The 20,631-nt window shown below is 44.2% G+C and overlaps 7 protein-coding genes across 10 annotated transcripts; 1 reads left to right on the top strand and 6 right to left on the bottom strand.

Annotated features, from left to right (window-relative positions):
* Positions 1-7,049: 7,049 nt before the first annotated feature.
* Positions 7,050-12,340, top strand: LOC26536144. 3 transcript variants are annotated; one of them, XM_039374478.1, is made up of 4 exons: positions 7,051-7,341; positions 11,001-11,058; positions 11,111-11,434; positions 11,499-12,340. In XM_039374478.1, exons 1-4 carry the CDS (start codon positions 7,274-7,276, stop codon positions 11,655-11,657), a joined length of 609 nt encoding a protein of 202 aa, XP_039230412.1. In that variant the 5' UTR covers positions 7,051-7,273; the 3' UTR covers positions 11,658-12,340. The 3 variants fall into 3 exon arrangements, with proteins under 3 accessions (XP_039230413.1, XP_039230412.1, XP_015051056.1); XM_039374479.1 differs by having other exon boundaries at positions 7,050-7,341; positions 11,111-11,506; XM_015195570.2 differs by lacking the exon at positions 7,051-7,341 and having other exon boundaries at positions 10,942-11,058.
* Positions 12,341-13,298: 958 nt separating this feature from the next.
* Positions 13,299-14,022, bottom strand: LOC6535165. The gene is made up of 2 exons (XM_002095791.4): positions 13,954-14,022; positions 13,299-13,900 (listed from the first exon to the last, which is right to left on the bottom strand). Exons 1-2 carry the CDS (start codon positions 14,017-14,019, stop codon positions 13,427-13,429), a joined length of 540 nt encoding a protein of 179 aa, XP_002095827.2. The 5' UTR covers positions 14,020-14,022; the 3' UTR covers positions 13,299-13,426.
* A 105-nt stretch (positions 14,023-14,127) lies between these two features.
* LOC6535164 lies at positions 14,128-14,766 on the bottom strand. Its single transcript, XM_002095790.4, has 2 exons — positions 14,660-14,766; positions 14,128-14,601 (listed from the first exon to the last, which is right to left on the bottom strand). The coding sequence occupies exons 1-2, from the start codon at positions 14,759-14,761 to the stop codon at positions 14,128-14,130; spliced, it is 576 nt and encodes a 191-aa protein (XP_002095826.2). The 5' UTR covers positions 14,762-14,766.
* A 64-nt stretch (positions 14,767-14,830) lies between these two features.
* Positions 14,831-15,492, bottom strand: LOC6535163. Its single transcript, XM_002095789.4, has 2 exons — positions 15,411-15,492; positions 14,831-15,359 (listed from the first exon to the last, which is right to left on the bottom strand). The coding sequence occupies exons 1-2, from the start codon at positions 15,480-15,482 to the stop codon at positions 14,889-14,891; spliced, it is 543 nt and encodes a 180-aa protein (XP_002095825.2). The 5' UTR covers positions 15,483-15,492; the 3' UTR covers positions 14,831-14,888.
* Positions 15,493-15,644: 152 nt separating this feature from the next.
* LOC6535162 lies at positions 15,645-16,262 on the bottom strand. Its single transcript, XM_002095788.4, has 2 exons — positions 16,193-16,262; positions 15,645-16,137 (listed from the first exon to the last, which is right to left on the bottom strand). The coding sequence occupies exons 1-2, from the start codon at positions 16,241-16,243 to the stop codon at positions 15,661-15,663; spliced, it is 528 nt and encodes a 175-aa protein (XP_002095824.2). The 5' UTR covers positions 16,244-16,262; the 3' UTR covers positions 15,645-15,660.
* A 14-nt stretch (positions 16,263-16,276) lies between these two features.
* Positions 16,277-17,136, bottom strand: LOC120320448. Of its 2 annotated transcripts, none has more exons than XM_039374217.1 (2): positions 16,967-17,136; positions 16,277-16,886 (listed from the first exon to the last, which is right to left on the bottom strand). In XM_039374217.1, the coding sequence occupies exons 1-2, from the start codon at positions 17,075-17,077 to the stop codon at positions 16,431-16,433; spliced, it is 567 nt and encodes a 188-aa protein (XP_039230151.1). In that variant the 5' UTR covers positions 17,078-17,136; the 3' UTR covers positions 16,277-16,430. The 2 variants fall into 2 exon arrangements, with proteins under 2 accessions (XP_039230151.1, XP_039230150.1); XM_039374216.2 differs by having other exon boundaries at positions 16,277-16,904; positions 16,967-17,132.
* On the bottom strand, positions 17,128-17,781 carry LOC6535160. The gene is made up of 2 exons (XM_039374218.1): positions 17,679-17,781; positions 17,128-17,621 (listed from the first exon to the last, which is right to left on the bottom strand). The coding sequence occupies exons 1-2, from the start codon at positions 17,742-17,744 to the stop codon at positions 17,148-17,150; spliced, it is 540 nt and encodes a 179-aa protein (XP_039230152.1). The 5' UTR covers positions 17,745-17,781; the 3' UTR covers positions 17,128-17,147.
* Between the last annotated feature and the right edge of the window lie 2,850 nt (positions 17,782-20,631).

Raw genomic sequence — 20,631 nt, 5'->3', positions numbered from 1 at the left:
TATCAATCTCTTGTCGTGCCCTAAAGAGAATGGTCTTCAGAAATAGATTGGCTCATTCAGTTGTAACAATTGAAAGTCTTCGGTGTTATTATATCTTATAAAAGTGTGGGATATTTTTGAACGCACTTAGACCTCAAAGCGGTTTCTAAGCTCTTGAAATATATTTTTAATTACGACCACATTTAAGTAATTAAACAACAATCCTTAGTCTGTGTGCTTTTTCCGGCCATTGCCTCTGGCCGTTGGCCAAGATTTCGAGTTTCAGTATATTAACGAAAATGTATTTCAATTAGTTGTTCCCAAAACAACGAAAGTAAAAATACATAGCCTGGCCGCACCGAAAAGTTTATAATTTAGGCGAAGCTGATTATCTACACCCCACAATGCTTTTCCTAGACAGAGGTGGGAAAATTATTAAAAAACTTCCAGGGAATTACAGATTAGTAATGCAAAATTATGCGCAATTTCACATCGTTTCGCGTCGTATCCTCCACCTCCCAAACTGCTCCGTGAAGCCTCCCTTTTTCCCATTTCTCCGCGAAGAGTTTGAAGAGCTACTCCTTGAAGACATGGACTATTCGGGCATGAAATTAACAACGCTCTTGAAAATATTGCCAAATGCAAAAATACTGCTCACGGTCTGCAATCAGATTGCACGGCTCGGAGCCTTACAACGTTGTGCAAAGTACAACGCACTAGCAAGGCAGACGGGAGCAGACAATAGTCTTTAGGTATTTAAATAAATTCAACTTAAGCACAGACCTCTCGATTTATGGCTATTGTGGGTGCCCTCATAGCTTCCGTCGATGAATGGTAGCAGCTGAAGGTTTCATGGCAGAACAGAGATCCGAAGACTTTTTTATTACCAATTAAAATGAAGGTAGCCTCAGCTCCATTTCTCCAAGCCTTTTCTAACTACACCGATATGAAATCACATTTCTGTAATTGTAAAATTAAATCATTTCTCATATATTGCATGGATAGTATTTATACCACTCTACTCCTCTGCGGGCAATTGTGTGGCTGACTGGCAGAAAAATGAACTTGTTAGGATGCAGCCACCCAAGTCGCCTTGGGCGCAGTTGGGATTATTTTATCCACTTTTCCATTTTTATTTTGCAAACGCTCGTCCTTTCTGGCCAAATGTAAAATTGTTGTGCTCGGCATTGTTGGGTCGTTGTTGTTGCCACTGTTGTGCGGAGCTCATGCTGCCGCACGTGAGTGCTCCTTCATGGCAACATATGCGAAAAAATTGACCACCTCCAGTGGACTCTTGTAACCAGGACCTCCTTGACCGGGCGGTCACTCCGAAGAAGGTGTGCTGAAAGCGAAGTTATAAACTAAATAAGCTGAGCTGAGTGATTGGATCGGATTGGATCGGAAGACGGCGACGGCGATGTAATTGCTGGGAGGAATTGGGAGTTCTTTGGTACACTTGAATCCGCTTAAAGCCCATTCGTGGGGCTTTAATGAGAGACAATGGAAGTGCATTCTCCCCTGGGAGCTTTGGGAACTTGAGCAGCTGTCAAAAAACTTGTCTCGCTCCAAATCGAGTTAAGTTCAATTAGAAATCCGGCAATGGAAGGAGACCTCTGACGCTTGAAAGGGCTAACCCAGTCGATGAGGCACTGTCACAGTTTTTTGCCGATTCTCCGCTGCTAAAAATGGAAATCGACTCCACTATGTGAAACACTTTTTGAGCCGAGCAGCAGACTGGATCTTGCATCCACATGGGCGGGAAGTGCAAAATGTGTGAAAACGTTTTTGATTCATTAAAAATTTAGAAAGTTCAAAGTGTTTTGCAGACGAGGTATGTTTGTGGGGTGGATTTGGGGACTGGGTCCGTCAACTGAATTTGTTTTGTAGCTATCCTTTTGGTGAAGTAGGTGTTAAGCTGCTCGCTGCATTTTGCCTGCTCTTTTAACCAAAAAAATATATTAAATTCCAGTCCTCATCCATATTGCTTACTGTTATCGCCTCAGCTCACCGTGAAAACTGCACGCTATTGAGTAGCACAAACGGGAATTCTTGAAGCAACCGTGATAACTGTGGCCGGACCAGAATGAATTTTTGATAGCCCCAAATATATAAGCAAGCAGCCAAAATCCAAAGCTGCAAGGGGGCGAACACAGCTAGCCACCAGGGCGGAAAACAAGGAGTCCGTTGGCTTTGATCTGGCTGAGATTTTCGGCTTCTACTCAAACGAAAAGCAGCCGAGCGTCAATAAGCGCACCTGCGTACATCAAGACGTATCTCCGATGCCGTCCTAAGAGGACAGGTCCTGTTCCCGGCCCAAGGATTTTAACAGGGGTATGCAGATGCTCAATTGCGGTCTGGGGACCACTGTGCATCGACGTCGTCGTGCTCGATGGGCGTGTAAGCAGCGAGTGAGCGAATGAATGACTGAATACCCATTCATGACAGGGCGTTGTGACACTCAGCGCGATGTCCTTTTTTCGCTCCTTTCAATGCCTGGGAGTGAGTATGGTTGGAAACTGGGAAAGGGCCTCGGGCAGTGAAGCATGCGACAAAACGATAAACACATTGCGGGCCCTGCATTGTAATCACTTTGACATTTATGCATATCAAGCAAAAGGACGAAAGGACGACTTTGCCAGCGACATCGTCTCTGTCCCCGTACTTTTTATCTTCAAGTTGTCTCCATTCAAATGTAACGCTTTTAATGATGTCCAAATATATCAGCTCAGCTTGGGTATATTTTCATGCTGGTTTGATTTTCTTTTCATTTTAAATGCAAATGAAATAAAGACGAATTCGCAGCAAGTTAAGGAGTACTTTCTATCTGATAGATTATTACGTTTCCCTGCCGCTTATTTTTTAGGGCAGTTGGCGATATAAAAACTTCAAAGGGAGCTCAAAAGATTTATTAAATTTGCGAAATGGCCTTTTCGTTTTGCTAAGTCAGTGAAAGTTTTTAATAGGCGCCAAATGGTACAAGATAAACTGACTCTAGACACTCGAGGAATTGGGAACTTATGGTGGCTGGAGCTGCACCTGAAGAACTATTGACCTAAGTGATGTCCCCCCTAAGGGGGGATGTCTGACACAATAAAGGTGCCCTAAAACAATGTAATCAAATAATTTTCATTGCTGGAATGATAACAATATATCAAGCAGACACGACAGCAACACTAAGGCTGCCACCCAAGCAAACAAAACAAGGAGGCGACGGCAAATGGCGGCTTTTGTCGCGGCTGGCTTGACAATTTTCCGAACAGAATTCTGTGGCCTGTCGCAGAGGCGGGCTGAAGGGTTTGTCTGAGGCACATGCTGCCGGCTAAAAAACCAATTTGTTTGCGCTATGGTACAATTTAACGGCATTTGATTCTCCAAATTGCGTGGATGCATTCGAATCCCTTCACGTTGGCTAATTGCCTGCGCTCTCCATGCTGAACACGTTGAGATCTTCTGAATTTTTATTGTAAAACTTTGCTCAAGCCGAACTTTGGTCATAAAGCAACTTGGCTTTGTACTCAAGCTGCAAAGAATTCCATCTGTAATGTTGTCCAAACTCATTTGGCCATGTTAATTCATTAATTCAGCCTCAACCCGAGCCGCCCACTGTCTTAGCGAGGCCTTGATGCTAATTGCCATTTCAAAGCCGCTTTACAACAGGAAGCTGACGGTTACCCTCCTTAAAAATAAAAGTTGAAGCCATCGCAATACGTATACGCCGCGTAGGAAAGTAATTCTCTGGCGCATTAGGCTTGCCCCTGCCTTCCACATCAATTCTTTCACATCATCGGCGGTCAACTACGGTAGGTACAGTGGTTCAAATCTTTTAGGAATAACCAATATCTAAATATGAATTATAAAAATTGAACAAAGAAATGCTATGTTTTTATAATATATATTACTTTATAAGGTTATAGTGCTATATGCTTAAGGTGTAACGTATTAGAAATATAATTTGTAAATTCAAATAAATTATAATATTTTTAATAAAAGAGGAAGCTGGTTTCCCTAAAATAATACACATTTTGCTGATAGTTAATTTTTAAATTAATTATGGCAAGTTGCTTAGGAAGCTGTTCGCAGAAGTGCAGAAGAGAGCATTTTCAGCGCAGACTTTTGATCCGAGTTTCACGGCTTGTGCCCTTTGATTTTGTGCTGATTTTAGCGCTTTTGTAATTGGAAAAACGCTCAGTATATAGAATGAAATCAATCAAGTGTGGCAGGGCGCACAATACCCTTAGACTGCGGATGGGAATTACCACCCCGCTCGTCCTTATATTGGTCTATCTTCCGAATCTGTTAATATTGAGTGAGGAAAAAGGAAACTTCATTTTGGTTCTTTTTATCTCTAGCCACAGTTGATTTCCTTCGCTGAGCAGGCTTTCGATTTGGTCTTTTCAATTTTTTTCTTAGTTGTGGCATCGGTGGTGCTAAATTAATTCGACTGCTTTGTTCTTTGTTCCAGCCCACACACACTGTGCAGTCCCTTGTGCGCATTTCGATGCTGTTATAAATATTAATGAACTCTGTTTGAAAAGGAGGCTCCGTGCAATTTATTGGCATAGTTTTTGAATCGAGCTCAGGGAGTCCGAGAATTTCGGGATGTGGCGAGATTTGCTGCGCTAATTGCTGTAAAAAGTTGTAATTACCGCTTGAAATATGCTGTGGTGCTATGCCAATTCAAGTTTTTAGATTTTCCTTGGCCCAAACTTAGTTGAGACAACTACTTGGACGCGAACCAAAACTTTGCTTGTCTGACTTAAGCATTTTTAATGATTGTGTGGGCCGCAAAACATCCCATGAAGAACCATAAAACTATGCCAGCGCCTAACAACTGGGCCTGCATGCAAAAGCAGTCGAAAATTGTCTTCAAATTGAAAGCGAAATGTGAGCGCATTTTAATAAAACATATGCGGTGCCGTGCATTCCCCCCACCATTCTCCAGGTTCTCCTGTGGCAAAGGACTCCGTTGTGCTGCCTGTCGCTTGCCAATAACTCTCGCACTATCTTGACTATCATGGACGAAGGACGAAGGACGACGGTGAAGGTGAGGGGCGAGGGACCGACCTCATCGCTTGCTGAAGAAGTGCAGACAAAGCCGCAGTCACAGTTCGCTATTGCGGTTGAGTTATGGGCGGGCCCGGCCGGAGGGCGCACTGCCACGCCCACAGCCATGGCCATAGCAGTCTGGTGGGCGCACAAAATGTGCAAGCGACACAAAACATTTAGGAATATGTAGCACGCTTTTAGGCGGCCCAGCCAGAGGGTCCTGGCAAAGAAAAACAACATTTTGCGGCCAACATTAAGCCCAACAGAAGTGGGCAGCAGGATGGGGATGTGGCAACAACAATGAGCCGAAATGAAATGAACTAAAATAGAGTGGCATAGAATAACTTGGCCAAAATGCGACAAGAAAATTGTATTACAACAATGGAAAGCGATTGTGGTGAAAAGTACAATAAAATGTCGCTAAATTAGACATGAAGACAACCGCAGTTAAAGGGGCGAAGCCGCAAGTGTCGTCTACGGAAATCATGGGGTGGGCAGTTCGAGTTGGAACACTTGGCTTCAAGGAATTTGTGGAGGGCTGGTCAGCTTACTGAGCCCTGTGGATGCAACTTAAAATAAGTAAATAGATTCTAGTCATTTTTATGGTATAAGCTCCCTTATATTTATTGTAGAATTTCGAATTGTATTCGATTAGCTTAAAACTAAGTGGCTGTTAAAATATTATGTAAAATGTGTTAGCTGAGCATAATAATAAACGACTACTAGCCAGTGGTCAGCTGGCACTTTCTATCCCTTATCATGTTTGTATTGCCCGCTGTTATTGGCACGGTCATCAATGCAAACGTTTATTATATTAAACTGTTATGGAGAAGAACGAATCCACCTTTCTGAAACATTTGTGTGGCCAATTCGCATCTCGAAAATTACAGCCGGAGTCACGTGCACTACCAAAAACAAATTAATGAGACGATTTGGTCAAAAGAAATATGTATTCCGGGGAAGGGAAAAGTGTCTGTCAGTTATCTTAATAGGCTGAAGGAAAGGATCTCTTTTACTTCAGGGCGGCAAACCCTCTCGCAGTTGTAGAAAGTGTCCAGGGGAATGAAATTATGCGATTATCGTGACATTAAGGCGAGAGAATAAGAGCCACGCAAGCCGCTTATAAAGCTATCAAAGCTGTATTGGTCGAGGGCTTCCGTCTGGGTCGACCTCCTCGTGTCGCTCCCCAGCCTTTCTCCTGGAATCCCGCCACTATCCTCCTGCACTGACAACACAATCCTCGATGACGAAGAAGTCACAGAGCCAGACGGGGAGGCGACAGGACACACTACTGCCTTCGCACTCCTACTCCTACTGGGACTCTCACTTCAATACTTTGTGTGAAATAATTGCTAGGAATTTTCACGCGTATTTCCGCCTTCGCCTTCCGCCAGGATGAAGGCTGGCAGTCCTGAGAGTCCTGGCAGCGACTTCCTAGCCAGGGCACTAAAATTTCACAGCAATTTTCAGCTCACCTGGGCGCAAAGTATTTCCACAGCTCGTTCCGTTCGTCGCTGCGATTTTAACAATTTTATTAAATTGAATTTATATCATTTACACGCTTGTCGACTTCAAGTCTGCCTGGGACCGGTGGCATCCTCCTGCTCTTCCCCTTGTCGCCGTTTAATTTCGCGCTTTCGTTTTATGTGGCATTTCTGCTGGATGTACTCGCGTAATTCGGGGGAAGAGGATATTTTTTATAGGCATGCCGAGGCTTTCGGCAATTTTTGCTTTCATGATTATTGATGCGGGTGAAATTTAATTGGTCACCCAGCTTGTGTCCGTCCCTCGTCGAGATCCCGGCTCCTTATTAGACAACATTTTTCCAGGCTAACGAGTTGCAGTTGCTTCCTGGCACATTAGACCACTTGAGTCGAGTTGCTGCGATGGGGATACCTTTGAGCTCTGGGGGAATGCCAATTTGCTCGGCAAGGATCTGCTTCTGCGGAAACCATTCATTCGACCGTTTTCCCAGCTCTGCATCTTTGTCAAAAGTATTTTTAGCTCGAAAACTTTAAAAGAGTTGCCACGTATGTCTACGCCAAAAATTTGTTTAAATAAAGGAAAACTTTTCTTATTTCGCGCAAAGCTCTATCTTTCTCTCCAAGAAAGAAAACGAGCGCAACAACAAACAAATAAGCGGAAAAGAAAACTTCGACGCCGATACAATTTCGTAAAACGTCGAAAACTGTGATTGCGTGGCAGTCAAGGAAGCAGGGCTAGCTCCTCCTGCTCGCTTGGCACTCAGATGCTTTTCTGGCCGGCACGCCTCTCCGAGGAACAGCAACTGCTTCAGCGCTCAACTTTGAGGCAAATGTAAATACTTTTCCTGGCAAATATTATCACAATTCCACGCGGCTGCTGCCAGAGACACTAAATAAACTGTTGGCTTGGGTCGCAGCCGAAAAGTAAGCAGCAGGAAATATCCTGCCATTGCAATCAGAGAGGGAAGTGATGGGAGTGGGTTGTAGGAGCTGGGCGGTATTCATAACCTGCAAACTGGGAGCAAAGAGCGTGGCCTGGGTAAGTCATAATGTATTCGATAAGCTGTGCCATCGATAAAGTGCCAAATTGTGCCATTATGCACCCACTGGCCACGTTAGCTTAAACCAGCTGTATCCCATTTCCATGCACAATTAACCAGCGTAATGTGACGGACAAATTAGCCAAAATGCCCTTCCCGCTTGCCAGCGATCCATGTGCACACACTGGAGGCGCATAAAAATTGATGTCCTCGAATATTGCGCATACCCCACGTGGCACGGCTCTGCATAGCGATAAACTTCAAGTGCCCTGCAATGGACGACCACATGGCCATCGTTTGGATGGACAATGACTAGAACATGGTCCGCCGCATTCACATCAACATCCGCATTTGCATGCGTATCGATCGCCAACGAGAAGAGGTTACAAGTTCGGGGTCTCGGAATGGGGTCCTCACTTCCGATGGCTGTCAGAGGCGACGCGTTGCCATATTAATCTGGTTAATGATGAAACTGAATCAGCGTTTTAAACGAGCCACTGCACAGTGAAGTGCTTGGCTCTTCAGCTGCTCCTGCTGGGGATGCTGCTCTCGTCACGACCGCGTTGCTGTGTCGCATAAATGGCCCTGCCTGCAAATAAATTAGCTGCGGCTTTCTTTCGCTTCTCGACCACTGGCCATAAAGTGTTCATTCTCGGCGATTTTTTGCATCCGCAGACTCACATCCGCTGTTGACTTGAATTTAAGGCAATTTTATCGTTGCAGACTGGCAGTGGAAAAAAAAACTGCAGTGTACCCTATCGATTTAATTAATTATTGCCTTAGCGGGTTCTGGTAACCTTGCACGTCCTTAAAGCTCTGAACTCTTAAAGCTCTCTTATGCTACATTGCTTCCCCATTGTCACGCAGTGTCCGAAAAATTGCTCAATTATTCAAACGAATTTCACGCATTTAATTGTGTAAATTTAGTCAGGCATGGCAGGACTCCCCGACTCCGCGAGTCCACGAGTCCAGGACTCCCCGACTGCCAACCACCCACCGTTCGATGTCCGTGCAGTCCGAGTGGGGCCTGATGTGCGTTGGCTAACGGTACGTAACGTCATAATCACCCCGAAGCGCACATAATTGGCCAATCAATTGTGTCATTGTTCGCATTTATTACGCGGCCTTTCGGACTCCGACTATGACCCTTACTTCGATTCCGATTCTGATTCTGATTCTGATTCCGACTGGGAATCGGGGTCCGTCTGGGTCTCGGCCCGCCGTGATTTATGTGGGAGTTTGGGGCGGACCGGACCAGGGTCCAACCAAGGGATAGGCCTAGCATGCGGAAAATGAAGAAAAGCAGGACTGCAGCAGCAGTTTCCATGCAGTTTTTGTTTCGCTCTGCTGTGGTTGTCTTCCCGCTGTTTTTTCTCTTTTTTTAGCTGTAACTTTTTAACAAATGCACAAAACGAATGACAACTTCCGGTTCCGGTGGGGGAACTGGGGTGCTATTTTGTAAGGAATATAAGGGCGGGTCTACGGCCGGCTGTCACTGCGAAAAATTACATGCCTTGCGCAAAAGTTTTCCCTCTTCATTATTCTAACATCAAGTCGACACGAGTTGCGGTTTTTGCAATTTTTCTTCGCCACATTCCCTCCAAGGAATTTGTGCACAGTCAGACAAAGTGTGAAACGAGGCACAGAACTTCTTTTGGAGAAGATGCTCCCGCTCCTTGGGCGCACATGCTGCCAACTTGGAGACAGCGCCTCAGACATCCAGTGAACAGGAACCGGGGTCCGGGTACAGGAACAGGAACCGGGGTGGAGATTATACGCTGCATTTTAATCACAATTCAAATCAACAGATTCATCGTGTTTATTCCGAGCAGCAGGCGTCTTTGTCACGACTTCTTTTGCGTGTATGGCATCGCTCCCACGTGGAAATCAGCGGGGATTGGGATAAGTAACAATTATTCACAGTCCTCCACTTGATTCATTATTAACTCCCTGTGAGTCGCTTAAAGTCATTGGCAGCTATGTGGATCGTGCCAGTGCACAATGTGAGAATGTGAGAATTAATTTGCTAAACAAAAATCAGTGTTATTCGTGTAGCTCCTCCAAATCATTTCCAATTACCAATATTGTTCAAATTTCTTCGCGCGTAAATATGTTGTTTTGCGAAATCGAGAAAGTATTGTTAATAGCGTCAAAGCCGCTGATCAAACGGATAGTCTGGTTATCATTTATTAACTATAGTTTAAAAGGCATTATTGTTCAGAAAGGCATGTGCACCTTTGGTTCGATGGGAAACTTTTGTCCAAAATTTTTGCGCTTGATTTATTAATGTGCAAGCCAATTTGCCAGCCTTTGACAGATAGCGATAAGCACCGAACAAGAACAAAAAATCAGATGGGAAAATGGAAACGGCCACTATGAAGCAAAATCAATGACAGTTGCAATTAGAAAAGTTTGACGGTTGCAAAACCGAGGCGGACGGAACACCAAGTCCCCTCAAACGTATCGTATGCGGCAATTAGCATTTCGCGGCAATGTCGGAACAATAATTTTAGCTGCTACAGAGAAAACTCGCCAAAAAGCGAAGTCCTCCACCAAAAGATAGAAGAAACAGGAGAAAAAAATTATTTGATTATCCTGCGGCCATGCGCTGTCACAATTTCGCAGACTGCCCGCCGAGCGTGTCGGCGGAGTCCAGGCCGCTCCGAGTCTATGGGTCCTCGTGTCCTGGTGTCCTGGCTCTGGTGTTCTGCAGCAGTGCCATGAAAGTGCCACATCAGCGAAAGTCTGTTAACTTCCGGTTTATGGTTGCAGCAGCTTATGGAGTCATTTCCGCCCGCTCCTCCCACTGCTCTCGACTGCCTGCCCATTCATTCGGCTCAGCCGACAGGACACGGCAGCCAGCTGGCGGTGCCCGCAGACCATTCTATTAAATCATCATTTCGCTCCTCCTCTCAGCTCCTTGGACATTTTACGGCGCACTGCGCTTGCGGTAATTTGTTCCTACTTTTTTTTCGGCTGCAAGTGCTTCCTTTAGATTTATAATTAAGATTGGGTTAGCAGCAAATAGTGGCCCTTTTTGAATTTATGCTGCCTTGTCGGGCAGGCAACTGCAGCTGCCCGTTAAGCGGCAATTTATCATATTTTTAGCGTCGTTTCCCAGCAAATTATATGGGCAGTACGGTATGCAACGGTCTATGGGTGAGGCTGGGTCAGTTGGGTAAACTTTTGAAAAATCATGCAATTTAATTACGTTGAGAGTCCTGGCTCGAGAGCCACCTGAGTGGATCTACTGTTTGATTACCCAAGCACGGAATTTTTCCCGATATCGAATTTCGACATTGGCAGATCAAAATGAGCGGTTGCGCACATAAAAAAATTGATGGGGTTTTAATGGCTTTATAAAAAACAAAGCTTTGAGGTCCGTGACTTAAATCGAATCTAGTCAGCTCAATAGATTTGTTTCATATCGAACAATGTTACCCTTTCGCAGCGTTCTTTTGTTTGGGCTGATACTTTGCTTGGTGTGCAGATTTCCTGAAGGACAAAAGGTAAGATCTCGCCTCATCAGATCTTCTTAGTTTTCTTCTCACTCTCTCACAGTCCTTGAACTTCCTGCTTTTTCGGAAAATCGTTACCGACCACAACAGCAAGTACATATCCTTGTATGATGCTGCGATCAGTCAGGACTACACCACGATTAACATTACCCTGAACCTTGCGAGGAACATCACGGCGGATATATGGCTTAAGGCTACGATAGGGCAGCGGGTGTCCAAACACGGAGAATCCTACAGGGACGTCTTCACCTACAACGTGAATCTGTGCCAGGTAATGGGCAGGGGCAAGGGCAACAGCCTGATCAACTTCTGGCTGAATAATATCCTCAGGCAGTCCAATATGCCCCGAAACTGCCCACTCAAGGAGGTACTGTACTCTCATAACAGTGAATGAACAGTGAATTACGAGTAGCCTAACTCCTACTTTCCAGGGCAACTACTTTATGCGCAACATTCGATCGGAAAAGGAGACCATTCCACGGTTCATTCGCTCGGGCAGCTTTCGCATAGACTCTAACGTTTATGTGAGGGACTGGCACAGTGTCAATTTGACAGAAACAATCTTTTATGTCGACATAAAAATGAAGTGAGTGGGCCCGGCGTCCGGACCCTCTTTTTCAGGAAGGCTTGCACCGATATCAACTGGCCACATTAAAAGGCAATGAATTATTGAAGAGCTCAAATCTCCGCTGGCTAACACAATTTCTCACTTCCAATCGAATAAATCGTTGCACGTGCATTTCGCATAAATAAATTAATGAGTCCTCAAACAAGGACCCGGATAGAGACACCGACACGGACACGGATTTCTGCACGGAACGTGGCTGGCCGCGCTGCAAGCTGCGATTTATACGAGGGCGCCATCTAAGCGCAAAATAATTTAAACACTGTCAATAATAGTTTGGGGACATAGTATTTTTCCATCGACAAGTTTGCCCTCGACTTCCCGACGCGTCCTTTGTCCAGGTCTTCTCGACACGTTCACACGCGCTCCTAAGGATGCCATGGGTACTTTTTCGTCGTATTTCCCATCAATTGCACTTCCGGAATTGAACAGGGGCAGCGCGCACTTTCTTATATTTTCCGGAGCCCGGCGAAGAACAAGCAGTCTGAGCTCCTTTGAAACAAATGCAGGCAGAATCCGGAGGAGCTGGGCGCACGGTGAGGGAAACTACAGAAGTGAAGTCGTATGCTCAAGGAAATTGCCATCATTACACTTGTCGCAGTTGCTGTGCTTTGCCTTAAGTAACGTTTAATGTTTGTTTGCCATGAAATTGATTTATAGAGGGGTATCGCATTGGCCGCTCAAAAGCCCCTCGGTGGGACTTATGAGATTTGCCCAAGCCGGGATGGGTTTTCTATAAATGAAATCATCTGCACGCCATTCTTCTGCTCTTTTCAGGGGCCGCCAATTACATGGGTGGATGGGCGGTTTAGCTAATTAGGCCAAAGCTCACCTGGCTCTCACTTGTCCTCTGGTCCACACTCATTAGTCATCAGACATGCCTGCGAGGTTGTCAGGGCCAGGATTCGAGTGAGGGCGAATAAACCGAGAGATGAGCTTTTGAGGGAGCAATCATCACCACACATCGTATAATTATACCAGCGGGAATCCAAGTAAATTGGCGAGCATGAGGCCTGGGGCGAATCATTTTGGATGTGCCACGGAAGAAGGACCGAGGCCGCGGGATACTGACTGCTCGGCCAGCAATTAGGAAGCAATGAAGTTAAGCACACCAAACGCAAAGTTACATGTTAGGCAGAACGTCGGCAGACGATTCTAAAATATCAATTTTCCTTTTACACCATTCTCTTTACAACTTCTATTGCTGCATGCGACATCTGCCATCCCGGTGTGGCACCAGGGACATTGTAGCCAAATTGAATGTTCTTCTTTTTCTGCTGCATCGATAATCATCACAAAGCAAGCCCCGTGCAACATGTTGCCGTCTTGTTCAGGATATTATTATTTCTCGCCATAAAATTGTAGCTAATCTTTGTGCAGACTTTCTGAAAAAGGTGGAGACAGCGGTAACGATTCGATGATTATCGCTGCGTGAGTGCGGAAATTGTTAGCACATCCTTGCATATAGTAGACATCCTGAGAAAATACAATTATTCGATTGTTTACTAACAAATTTATTTTAGAATAATGTAAAAAATTTCGAAAAAACTTTTCGTCCTAAATGAACAATTTATTTTCTTATTATTTTTTTGACAAAATATTTGAACAATTTTTAATAAGAAAGCTTAACTAAATTTCAATATTGGTATTCGACTTTAGTATTTAATTTACGCTGATTACGAATGATTGGGGAGACAAAGTCTGAGGCTATGCGTAACGCCGGGTAATATCGGACTAGTTGGACAGGATGGCATCGATCGTCAGGCTCAGTGCTTCTTCGAATGACTTGGTTCCGAACTTGCCGTAAAAGAAGGTGAGTTTGCCGCGATACTCGCCAGGAATAAGGAACTTGTGCGTCATCGAGCTCCCCATGCGCCAGTCGTGCATGTAGTAGTGACCCACCTCCACCGGACAGTTATACATGAAGTTACTGTTCTTGCTCATATCCTTGAACCAGCTCTTGAACAGGCTGTTCTTGACACTGGATGTTACGGCACATACATCGCTCTTCTGATTAAACATGGACTGAAAGTTCTTTGCGTTGGCCAGACGTAACAGAATATCGACATGGGCCTTGAAACCCCGCTGAATGGGTCGGTTCAGTTGCATGTCCATATTCATTGTGTTGTTAGCTATGGTTATCGTAAAGTTTTTAAAATACTTCGGATTGTAGCTGCTGTTACCGGTGAGAAACTCTACACTGCGCTCCTTAAATTACAATTTTCTGAGGAATTTTTTAGACGGTCGAAGAATTGACTTACCCCGACGACAAGTTTTATGTTCAACGCCAATTGAACAAGAAGAATGAACGTAGGCAATTTGCACATTTCAATGCCCTCGATGAAACCCAAATGAGAGGCCTCAAATCAATTACAAATGACGGTCACGAGCATGGCATTTTTATTTCCAAACCATTAGCCATCGGAATCAGTGCATCAGATATATATGATAGCATCGGCCGTACAACTCATTATGAAGTCCTCGTCTTTGCCCTTGTACTTTCCAAAAAAGTTATACGTCTCCAATCGGTACGATCCACTTGTAATGAAAGGCGGCACCAAGCCCTCCCCGAACTGCCAGTCCCTCAAGTAGTAGTGGCTCGCATTCAAAGGACACTGGCGGAGGAAGTTTCCGTACTTGAGAAGGTTTTTGTACCACTTCTTGAACAGGTTGATCTTGGCGGCGTTAACGATGTTGCACACGTCGATATTGGTGGAAAAGAGACTCTGAAAAGTTTTGGAGTTCCCCACGCGTGTTCTGAAGTCCAATCTTGCTCTCCAGCCCCTAACCAGGGGCTTTCGCAGATACATGTCCAGGAAAATTTTATCATCACGAATAGTAAACGTAAAGTTTTCAAAGTACTTCCGGTTAAACCTGCTCTCACCGGCTATGAACTTGACGCTGCATTCCTAGGAAAAGCAAGCCTGGACTCAAGAATTTGAGTACCACTCAGTACACAGTACTTACCGCTCTAAAGGAGAAAAGAGCAATGACCAGGCACAACGGTACCTCCAGCCTGACTAGATGCAAGATCCATGTAGGCCGAGCCATCGCAGTAAACAAAAACATGAGAAGTGTTTCAATAAATGCCTCTGTCTGATCAAAATATTTTAATTATCCAGCGTATTGGAGCCTGACTATCCGTTCATCCACTACGCGATCTTCCAATCCAATGGTTTAGCAACTAAGCTAAACGTTAGTTCAACACCGCTTCAACACTACACTCCAGTAGGGGACTGTAGAACTGTTTCTTGAACCTGCCGTAGAAGAAGGATCCGCCGATCCGGTAGTCACCCAGGTAAAGAAAGGATGGCACATTGTTCGCATCTAGGGTCCAGCCATGCATATAATAGTAACCTTCCCTTATGGGACAGCTCGTTGCGAAGTTTCCAACCTTTAGCATGGACGTAAACCACCGCCGGTAAATCGACTCCTGAGAGCCCTTGATCAAAGCACAGTAGTTCATATCGTGTTGGTAGACACTTTGGTAGGGTTTGCCCTTGGAAATACGGAACTCGAAGCTCAAGTGCGCTTTTAGCCCCTGTCGTAGAGTGGTGACCAATATCATATCCATTAATACTTTCGTCTTGATTATTTGGATACTAAAGTTGGAGAACGTCGATCTGTTGTATGTGCAGTCACCGGCTTTAAAAGTCATTCTGGCGCCCTAATAAGCATATTCTTAAAAATACCTTGAGAAACAAACTCAATGACTCACCACGCTCGGCTTTATAAAAACAGTTACAACAATCCAGCCCAGAACAAAGAGTACGAGTTTCCCTGAAAACATTGCGTGATGATGTCAACTTGAACATTGCCAAACACCAACCCAACTGATTTTTGGTTATTGCACTTAAAGCCACTTGATGGGCTTGTTGTTCTGTTTGAATTGCGTGATAGATTGATTATTCGGCCAAACTGTTGAATCAAATAATTAGACACTCGCAAACCAAACGTTGAACTCGTTTCTATTTGTTATGCATTGTTGCCTCCACCATGCACCGAACAAGGAACATCTGCTTCTTGGTGCGATACTTCCCGTAGTAAACCAGGGCACTTAGGAGGTAGTCGCCGCTTAGTAGATAGGAGGGCACAAGGCCCATGTCAACGTGCCAGCCCTTTAGGTAGTAATGCCCCGCCGGAACAGGGCAGTTCTCCATGAAATTGCTGTTTTTGGACACGCTTTTGATCCAGCGCCGAAAGAGTGAGTCCTTCAGGGTCGAGAGGAGCTCGCAATAGTCGGTGTCGGCTTGGACCAGACTCTGAAAGTTTCTGGCATTGCTGAGACGCAGTTGCACATCGACGTGTGCTCGAAAGCCCGCCTTGAGGGTCTGGAGTAGATGTACATCCGCGTAGATTGTACCATTCACAGACGTCACGTTCAGGGTGTCAAAGAATTTGGAGTTCTTCTCGCACTGTACGCGAGTCAAGGCCACTGAGCTGGACTGTTGGAAGCGGTGTCAATAAGGTTTACGATCTATCTTGGTGATATTTGCTTACCTCTGACTGGGAAACGGATATTAAGATTAGGATACACGCTATTTTCAACATTGGTACTTCCGATGTGAGGTCTGAGTGACTGCATTATGATCCAAACGATGCCATTTTATTCAATTGCACACAAAATGATTTGCTAATTGGATTTAAATTACTTCGAAATGTCGCATTTTTATAGCCTATTTTTTTAAAATTTTTTAATGAACCCGAATTAATTGGCTGATTTTTACAAATATACCACCTATGTAGCTTTTAAAAGGGCAAAGACCTCCAAGTCGAGAAAGAAGTCCTCTTGCTTCGACTTGTGCTTACCAAAGAAGAAGTGAGCAGTGATACAATAATCTCCGGGAAGCAGATAGTGCGGGACCAACTGTGAGTCCAGCTTCCAGTCCCGCAAAAAGTAGTGACCCGCAGGAACAGGGCAGTTGACCATGAAGTTTCCGTGCTTCAGCATACTATCGAACCAGCTCTTGAAGAGGTTTCCTCTCACCGAGGAAACCACCCCACAAGTGTCCAGGATGTGGGCGAAAAGGCGTTGATAGCTTCTGCCCTTGTCGAGGCTGATCTGGGTGTTGAGGAAGACCTTGAGGCCGCGGTGAATCGGTTTGGAGGTGGTCATATCCATGTACAATGTGTTGTTTCTAATTTCTAAGGTGAAGTTTTGGAAATACGTCGGACTGAACTTGCACTTTCCCGTCTGGAAGATGAGGGAAGACTTCGTTGCAAGGATAGTATTACTTAAACCGTATCTTTAACGAATAATTAATAAATACTCACTGCCCCTGCGATTTCCAGTTCGTGGGCAAATATCAGGGAGACAATAGAACAAACTTTCAACAATTCCATGCTGGTGTCGAGCGAATAATGATGTGTAAAATAAATTTTCATCCAGACGGCAACCAGACTAAACTAATTTTAATTGATGGCAACATGTAAAATTAAGCGAATTAGTCATTGCTTACTTTATTTCAACTTCAAATGCACACCCCACCACAAAGTATCGGATACCATCAATTTTTCTTATTTGGTTCATGTCAAATTTTACTCTATACTTTCCAGCATATAAAAACTTCGGAATAAATAGCGTGTTATAGTTGTAGTTCTTCAGGTAGTAAAAGTTGGGCTCGACCGGGCAATATTTTTTAAAGTTACCTGCATTGAAGAATGTCGCAAACCATTTTTTGAACATGTTGTTTCTTCGTTGTGCCAGAAGGTTGCACATATCCAGCGTATATTGGAAAATTTTCTGAAACTTATAGGAGTTCTGCATGCTAATAAAGAATTCCATGTCCATTGTGATACCCGGGACCAAAACCCGTAACAAAAAAAATTCCATATTCATCCGCGAGTTTTTTACCAACATCGTGAAATTAGAAAAATAGCTGCGATTAATGTTGCCACACTGACTCTCCAGCATAAGGATTTTATTCGTCTAAAAACATTTCAAGGTGTGCTTTACTAAGACCAGTTCAGATCGAGGAATACTTACCACGGGTACTGGCGCGATTATAAGACACACGAATGACACCGATATACTTAGGACTAACTTTGCCATTTTCAAAAACTGAGACTGCTGGAGTGATAACTTTTACTAAGGTTTGTATCAAAAACATTAGCTTTTAAGTGTCGACTTTGTGTCAAAATCGATTATTATGATCAGGGCAAAACATTTAAAAAGAGCTATTAAAAGCGTATATTTTAATTTTGTACCGAACACTACTTTCATATTTTTAAAATCATTTTTAAATAGATACCAAAACAATATAACAAGTGTCATTACTGTAAAGACCTCCAGTATTAAATTAAAAAATAATGTACTTTTTCTAAACACTTCGTATATTTGATCTCGAAAAAGTAAGCTGGAATGATCATGTTAATTGCGTTTGGTCACCAGTGCATGTTATTTTAAATATTTGAATAGATCGAGTGACCAATCTGCACATTAACTAAATTGAGCTACTCGTTCAAAGCATTTATTATTTAGATACGCCGACATGAACGTGTTATTGGCTCCGTGCAGCAAGCGATTCAAAATGAGTGTTCGAACTAAATTGATGTTATGGGTGAAGTGTTGTATTTAGGTAAATAAAATCCCAGTCGTAGAATCCGTGCCTAGTCACCTGCCTACAACTAAGGGTCCTAGCTGGTGTTTAGTTTTATGAAAGCGATTAAGGGATACATTGCCTTCCGTAGGGGATCCGCTGTAATCGAGAAATATTTTAATGTTGGATTCTCCAGTTGAAAAAACATGTCTTAGCCAGTAAGTTAGTAATCTTTTGGTGATTGACAGATTTATTGAATTAATGAATAAAGAAAGAGGCGATATTTGCACACACTTTATTTAATGCCACGATTAGGCACTTAAATGGCAAATGGCTGCAAATGGATTTAGTTGTCTAAGCTATCTTTATTTCGTTGCTTAATACATTGGTCTTAAAGCCTTTAATCCCCTGGTTTCCCAGGCAGGGAATCCGCAGTCTTATTCTGCTGCGTGCATTCAACAAGGCAGTCAGTCATTCGTGGTGCTCATCCTAGATGCAGTCAACGTGTCTATGTTTACCCAGCGCAGAGCCCAGCTCCAAGTCCCGAGTCCCAAATGCCGCATTTATGTGCACGAACCACTGCAGAAAACAATTGCACGTAATTCTGCTTACGCCGTTACATTGCAACAATGCACGGCGCAAAAAGTAGATAAAAACCAACCGCCTAGCCATTTGTTGGCGTTTTCAGTTTTTCTGAATTTTTTCCCCATTTTTCTCTTGCGGTTGCGACAGTCGATGGCCAGACGAAGTGACAGACCGACAGATGGATACGGATGGGCTTGTGCTCGGGCTGCAAGTCAGACGACGACCTATGCGCTTAATCAGAATCGGGTCTGTCGAAACTAAGGCGCCATCCAGCTTTGTTCAACAAGGTCTGTGCCTACTTCCTGGGTCCTGGTGTTGGCCAAATAAATGTCTTGCCTTCGCTCCTCCGAGTCCTGTGCTCTTCTGGGCTCCTTTTGTTTTCTGTTTGCTCCTCGTTCTGCTTTCACTCCGTGACTGACTGCCTTTCCCCATTTCCGGCTGCCTCGGCCTCGGCCTTCGTCCCCGTCCCCGTTTCCGCCTGCATACTGCATTTATTTACATAGGCCGGTCTGACTTTTGATTTTAAGCTCTTTGGCTCTTCTAACTCAATTCCGTCTTTGGGCTTTAGTCCTTGCAGCTGTCATGGGCCAGGTACCAGTGTTTGTACGGCTGTGATTGTGGCTGTGTACTGCCCTATGTATTTACGGATGCAGTTACGTGCTTTGCCTCCTGCGGGCTGTGCAAATAGGACACTTGCCCATTCTGTAGGTCGACAGAATGCAGAATGCTTCTGCCCTTATGTGTGATTTTTGTTTCTTGAGCCCTGCGGATTATGCGAGCTGCCTTAAGAGAGGGTCGTTCTTTAATGCCTACACTCGCTACATTTACTCTAATGCCATACTTTCACTAGCTGCTCATTACTATTTCTTGTGAAATGACTAGGCTTTTACGGAAGCGAAATGCTTGAAATATACATACTCGTACAAAAATGGCAGAACTTGGCATTCAGTATTATTAGGCGATCTAAGGCACACTTGTGATTCATCCAAGAGCGTTGGTGGTAATGCGATCCAATTGAACTATTTTTAATTCAGTTCCAATAAAGCTAGATAAATAAATCCACTAAAGAATTTTTTACATGGGTGTACACACACGTCCAGAAATGAGCCAAATACCCCAAGTCCATTCTTCAAAACCTATTGTTTTTTCGAGAAAGACCTGATTTTGCCGAACCTGATTGCCTTCAGATTCCCCTTTGACTCAGAAAGAATAGGAAATGTCTCGTCAACAATTTTAACCCCTTTGCTCTGATTTGGCCCGGCGTTCTCCTAGGCTCCTTGCTACCACTTCACTGAAAAACGGCAATCAAAAGTGCAACGGAGGAAGACAATTTTCACACTTCGAATGAAAGAAATATATTTTGCTTGGCAAATATGCTGACCTGACCCTTAGAGCAAACAAGATGGCAGCGCAGTGGCACTCGTGTGAAATGGGAGTCGGCCGAAGGAAAACGTCATCATAAATGACCAGGAAGGACCCTAAAGACGGAAGGAGCAGCAATCAGAAGCGCCTGGAAATATGCAAGGCGAAAAATCAACACAGCACAACAACGAGTACGAGAACGACCCCAATTACCCTTGTGTGCATGGGAAAAGGATTGAAATGCAAGAAAAATCCCTGCATATTTCAGGCGTTGGTATGAAAAGTTGTCACCTAGCAGAGCAAACACCTCCGAATCCGCATGCATCGGCTAAGTGTAAGTGTGAGTGTGGATTCCGTGTAATTGAGCCTACAGATATGCAACCAACGAGTATGCCAGTAATCGACACTTGGGCGCGGCAAAGAGGACTCCGAACCCCCTTGGATCGAACTTCC

Source organism: Drosophila yakuba, chromosome 3L (genome assembly GCF_016746365.2).
Source record: "Drosophila yakuba strain Tai18E2 chromosome 3L, Prin_Dyak_Tai18E2_2.1, whole genome shotgun sequence".
In the NCBI taxonomy this organism is placed as follows: Eukaryota; Metazoa; Arthropoda; class Insecta; order Diptera; family Drosophilidae; genus Drosophila; species Drosophila yakuba.
Note: the sequence above shows the minus strand (reverse complement) of the source record. Positions and strands in the feature narration are given on the sequence as shown.

Excerpts from the sequence above, each read along its gene's own strand:
- LOC6535165 (XM_002095791.4), bottom strand. The coding sequence starts at position 14,019 with ATGTGCAAATTGCCTACGTTCATTCTTCTTGTTCAATTGGCGTTGAAC. Across the intron at positions 13,901-13,953 it reads ACATAAAACTTGTCGTCGGG|GAGCGCAGTGTAGAGTTTCT; the intron begins GTAAGTCAATTC and ends TTGTAATTTAAG.
- LOC6535164 (XM_002095790.4), bottom strand. The coding sequence starts at position 14,761 with ATGTTTTTGTTTACTGCGATGGCTCGGCCTACATGGATCTTGCATCTA. Across the intron at positions 14,602-14,659 it reads CTCTTTTCTCCTTTAGAGCG|GAATGCAGCGTCAAGTTCAT; the intron begins GTAAGTACTGTG and ends TGCTTTTCCTAG.
- LOC6535162 (XM_002095788.4), bottom strand. The coding sequence starts at position 16,243 with ATGTTGAAAATAGCGTGTATCCTAATCTTAATATCCGTTTCCCAGTCA. Across the intron at positions 16,138-16,192 it reads TATCCGTTTCCCAGTCAGAG|TCCAGCTCAGTGGCCTTGAC; the intron begins GTAAGCAAATAT and ends CGCTTCCAACAG.
- LOC120320448 (XM_039374216.2), bottom strand. The coding sequence starts at position 17,077 with ATGAAAATTTATTTTACACATCATTATTCGCTCGACACCAGCATGGAA. Across the intron at positions 16,905-16,966 it reads AACTGGAAATCGCAGGGGCA|TCTTCCCTCATCTTCCAGAC; the intron begins GTGAGTATTTAT and ends CTTGCAACGAAG.
- LOC26536144 (XM_039374478.1), top strand. The coding sequence starts at position 7,274 with ATGCTTTTCTGGCCGGCACGCCTCTCCGAGGAACAGCAACTGCTTCAG. Across the intron at positions 7,342-11,000 it reads CGCTCAACTTTGAGGCAAAT|CGTTCTTTTGTTTGGGCTGA; the intron begins GTAAATACTTTT and ends ACCCTTTCGCAG. Across the intron at positions 11,435-11,498 it reads GAAACTGCCCACTCAAGGAG|GGCAACTACTTTATGCGCAA; the intron begins GTACTGTACTCT and ends CCTACTTTCCAG.
- LOC6535163 (XM_002095789.4), bottom strand. The coding sequence starts at position 15,482 with ATGTTTTCAGGGAAACTCGTACTCTTTGTTCTGGGCTGGATTGTTGTA. Across the intron at positions 15,360-15,410 it reads TTTTTATAAAGCCGAGCGTG|GGCGCCAGAATGACTTTTAA; the intron begins GTGAGTCATTGA and ends TATGCTTATTAG.
- LOC6535160 (XM_039374218.1), bottom strand. The coding sequence starts at position 17,744 with ATGGCAAAGTTAGTCCTAAGTATATCGGTGTCATTCGTGTGTCTTATA. Across the intron at positions 17,622-17,678 it reads TAATCGCGCCAGTACCCGTG|ACGAATAAAATCCTTATGCT; the intron begins GTAAGTATTCCT and ends AAATGTTTTTAG.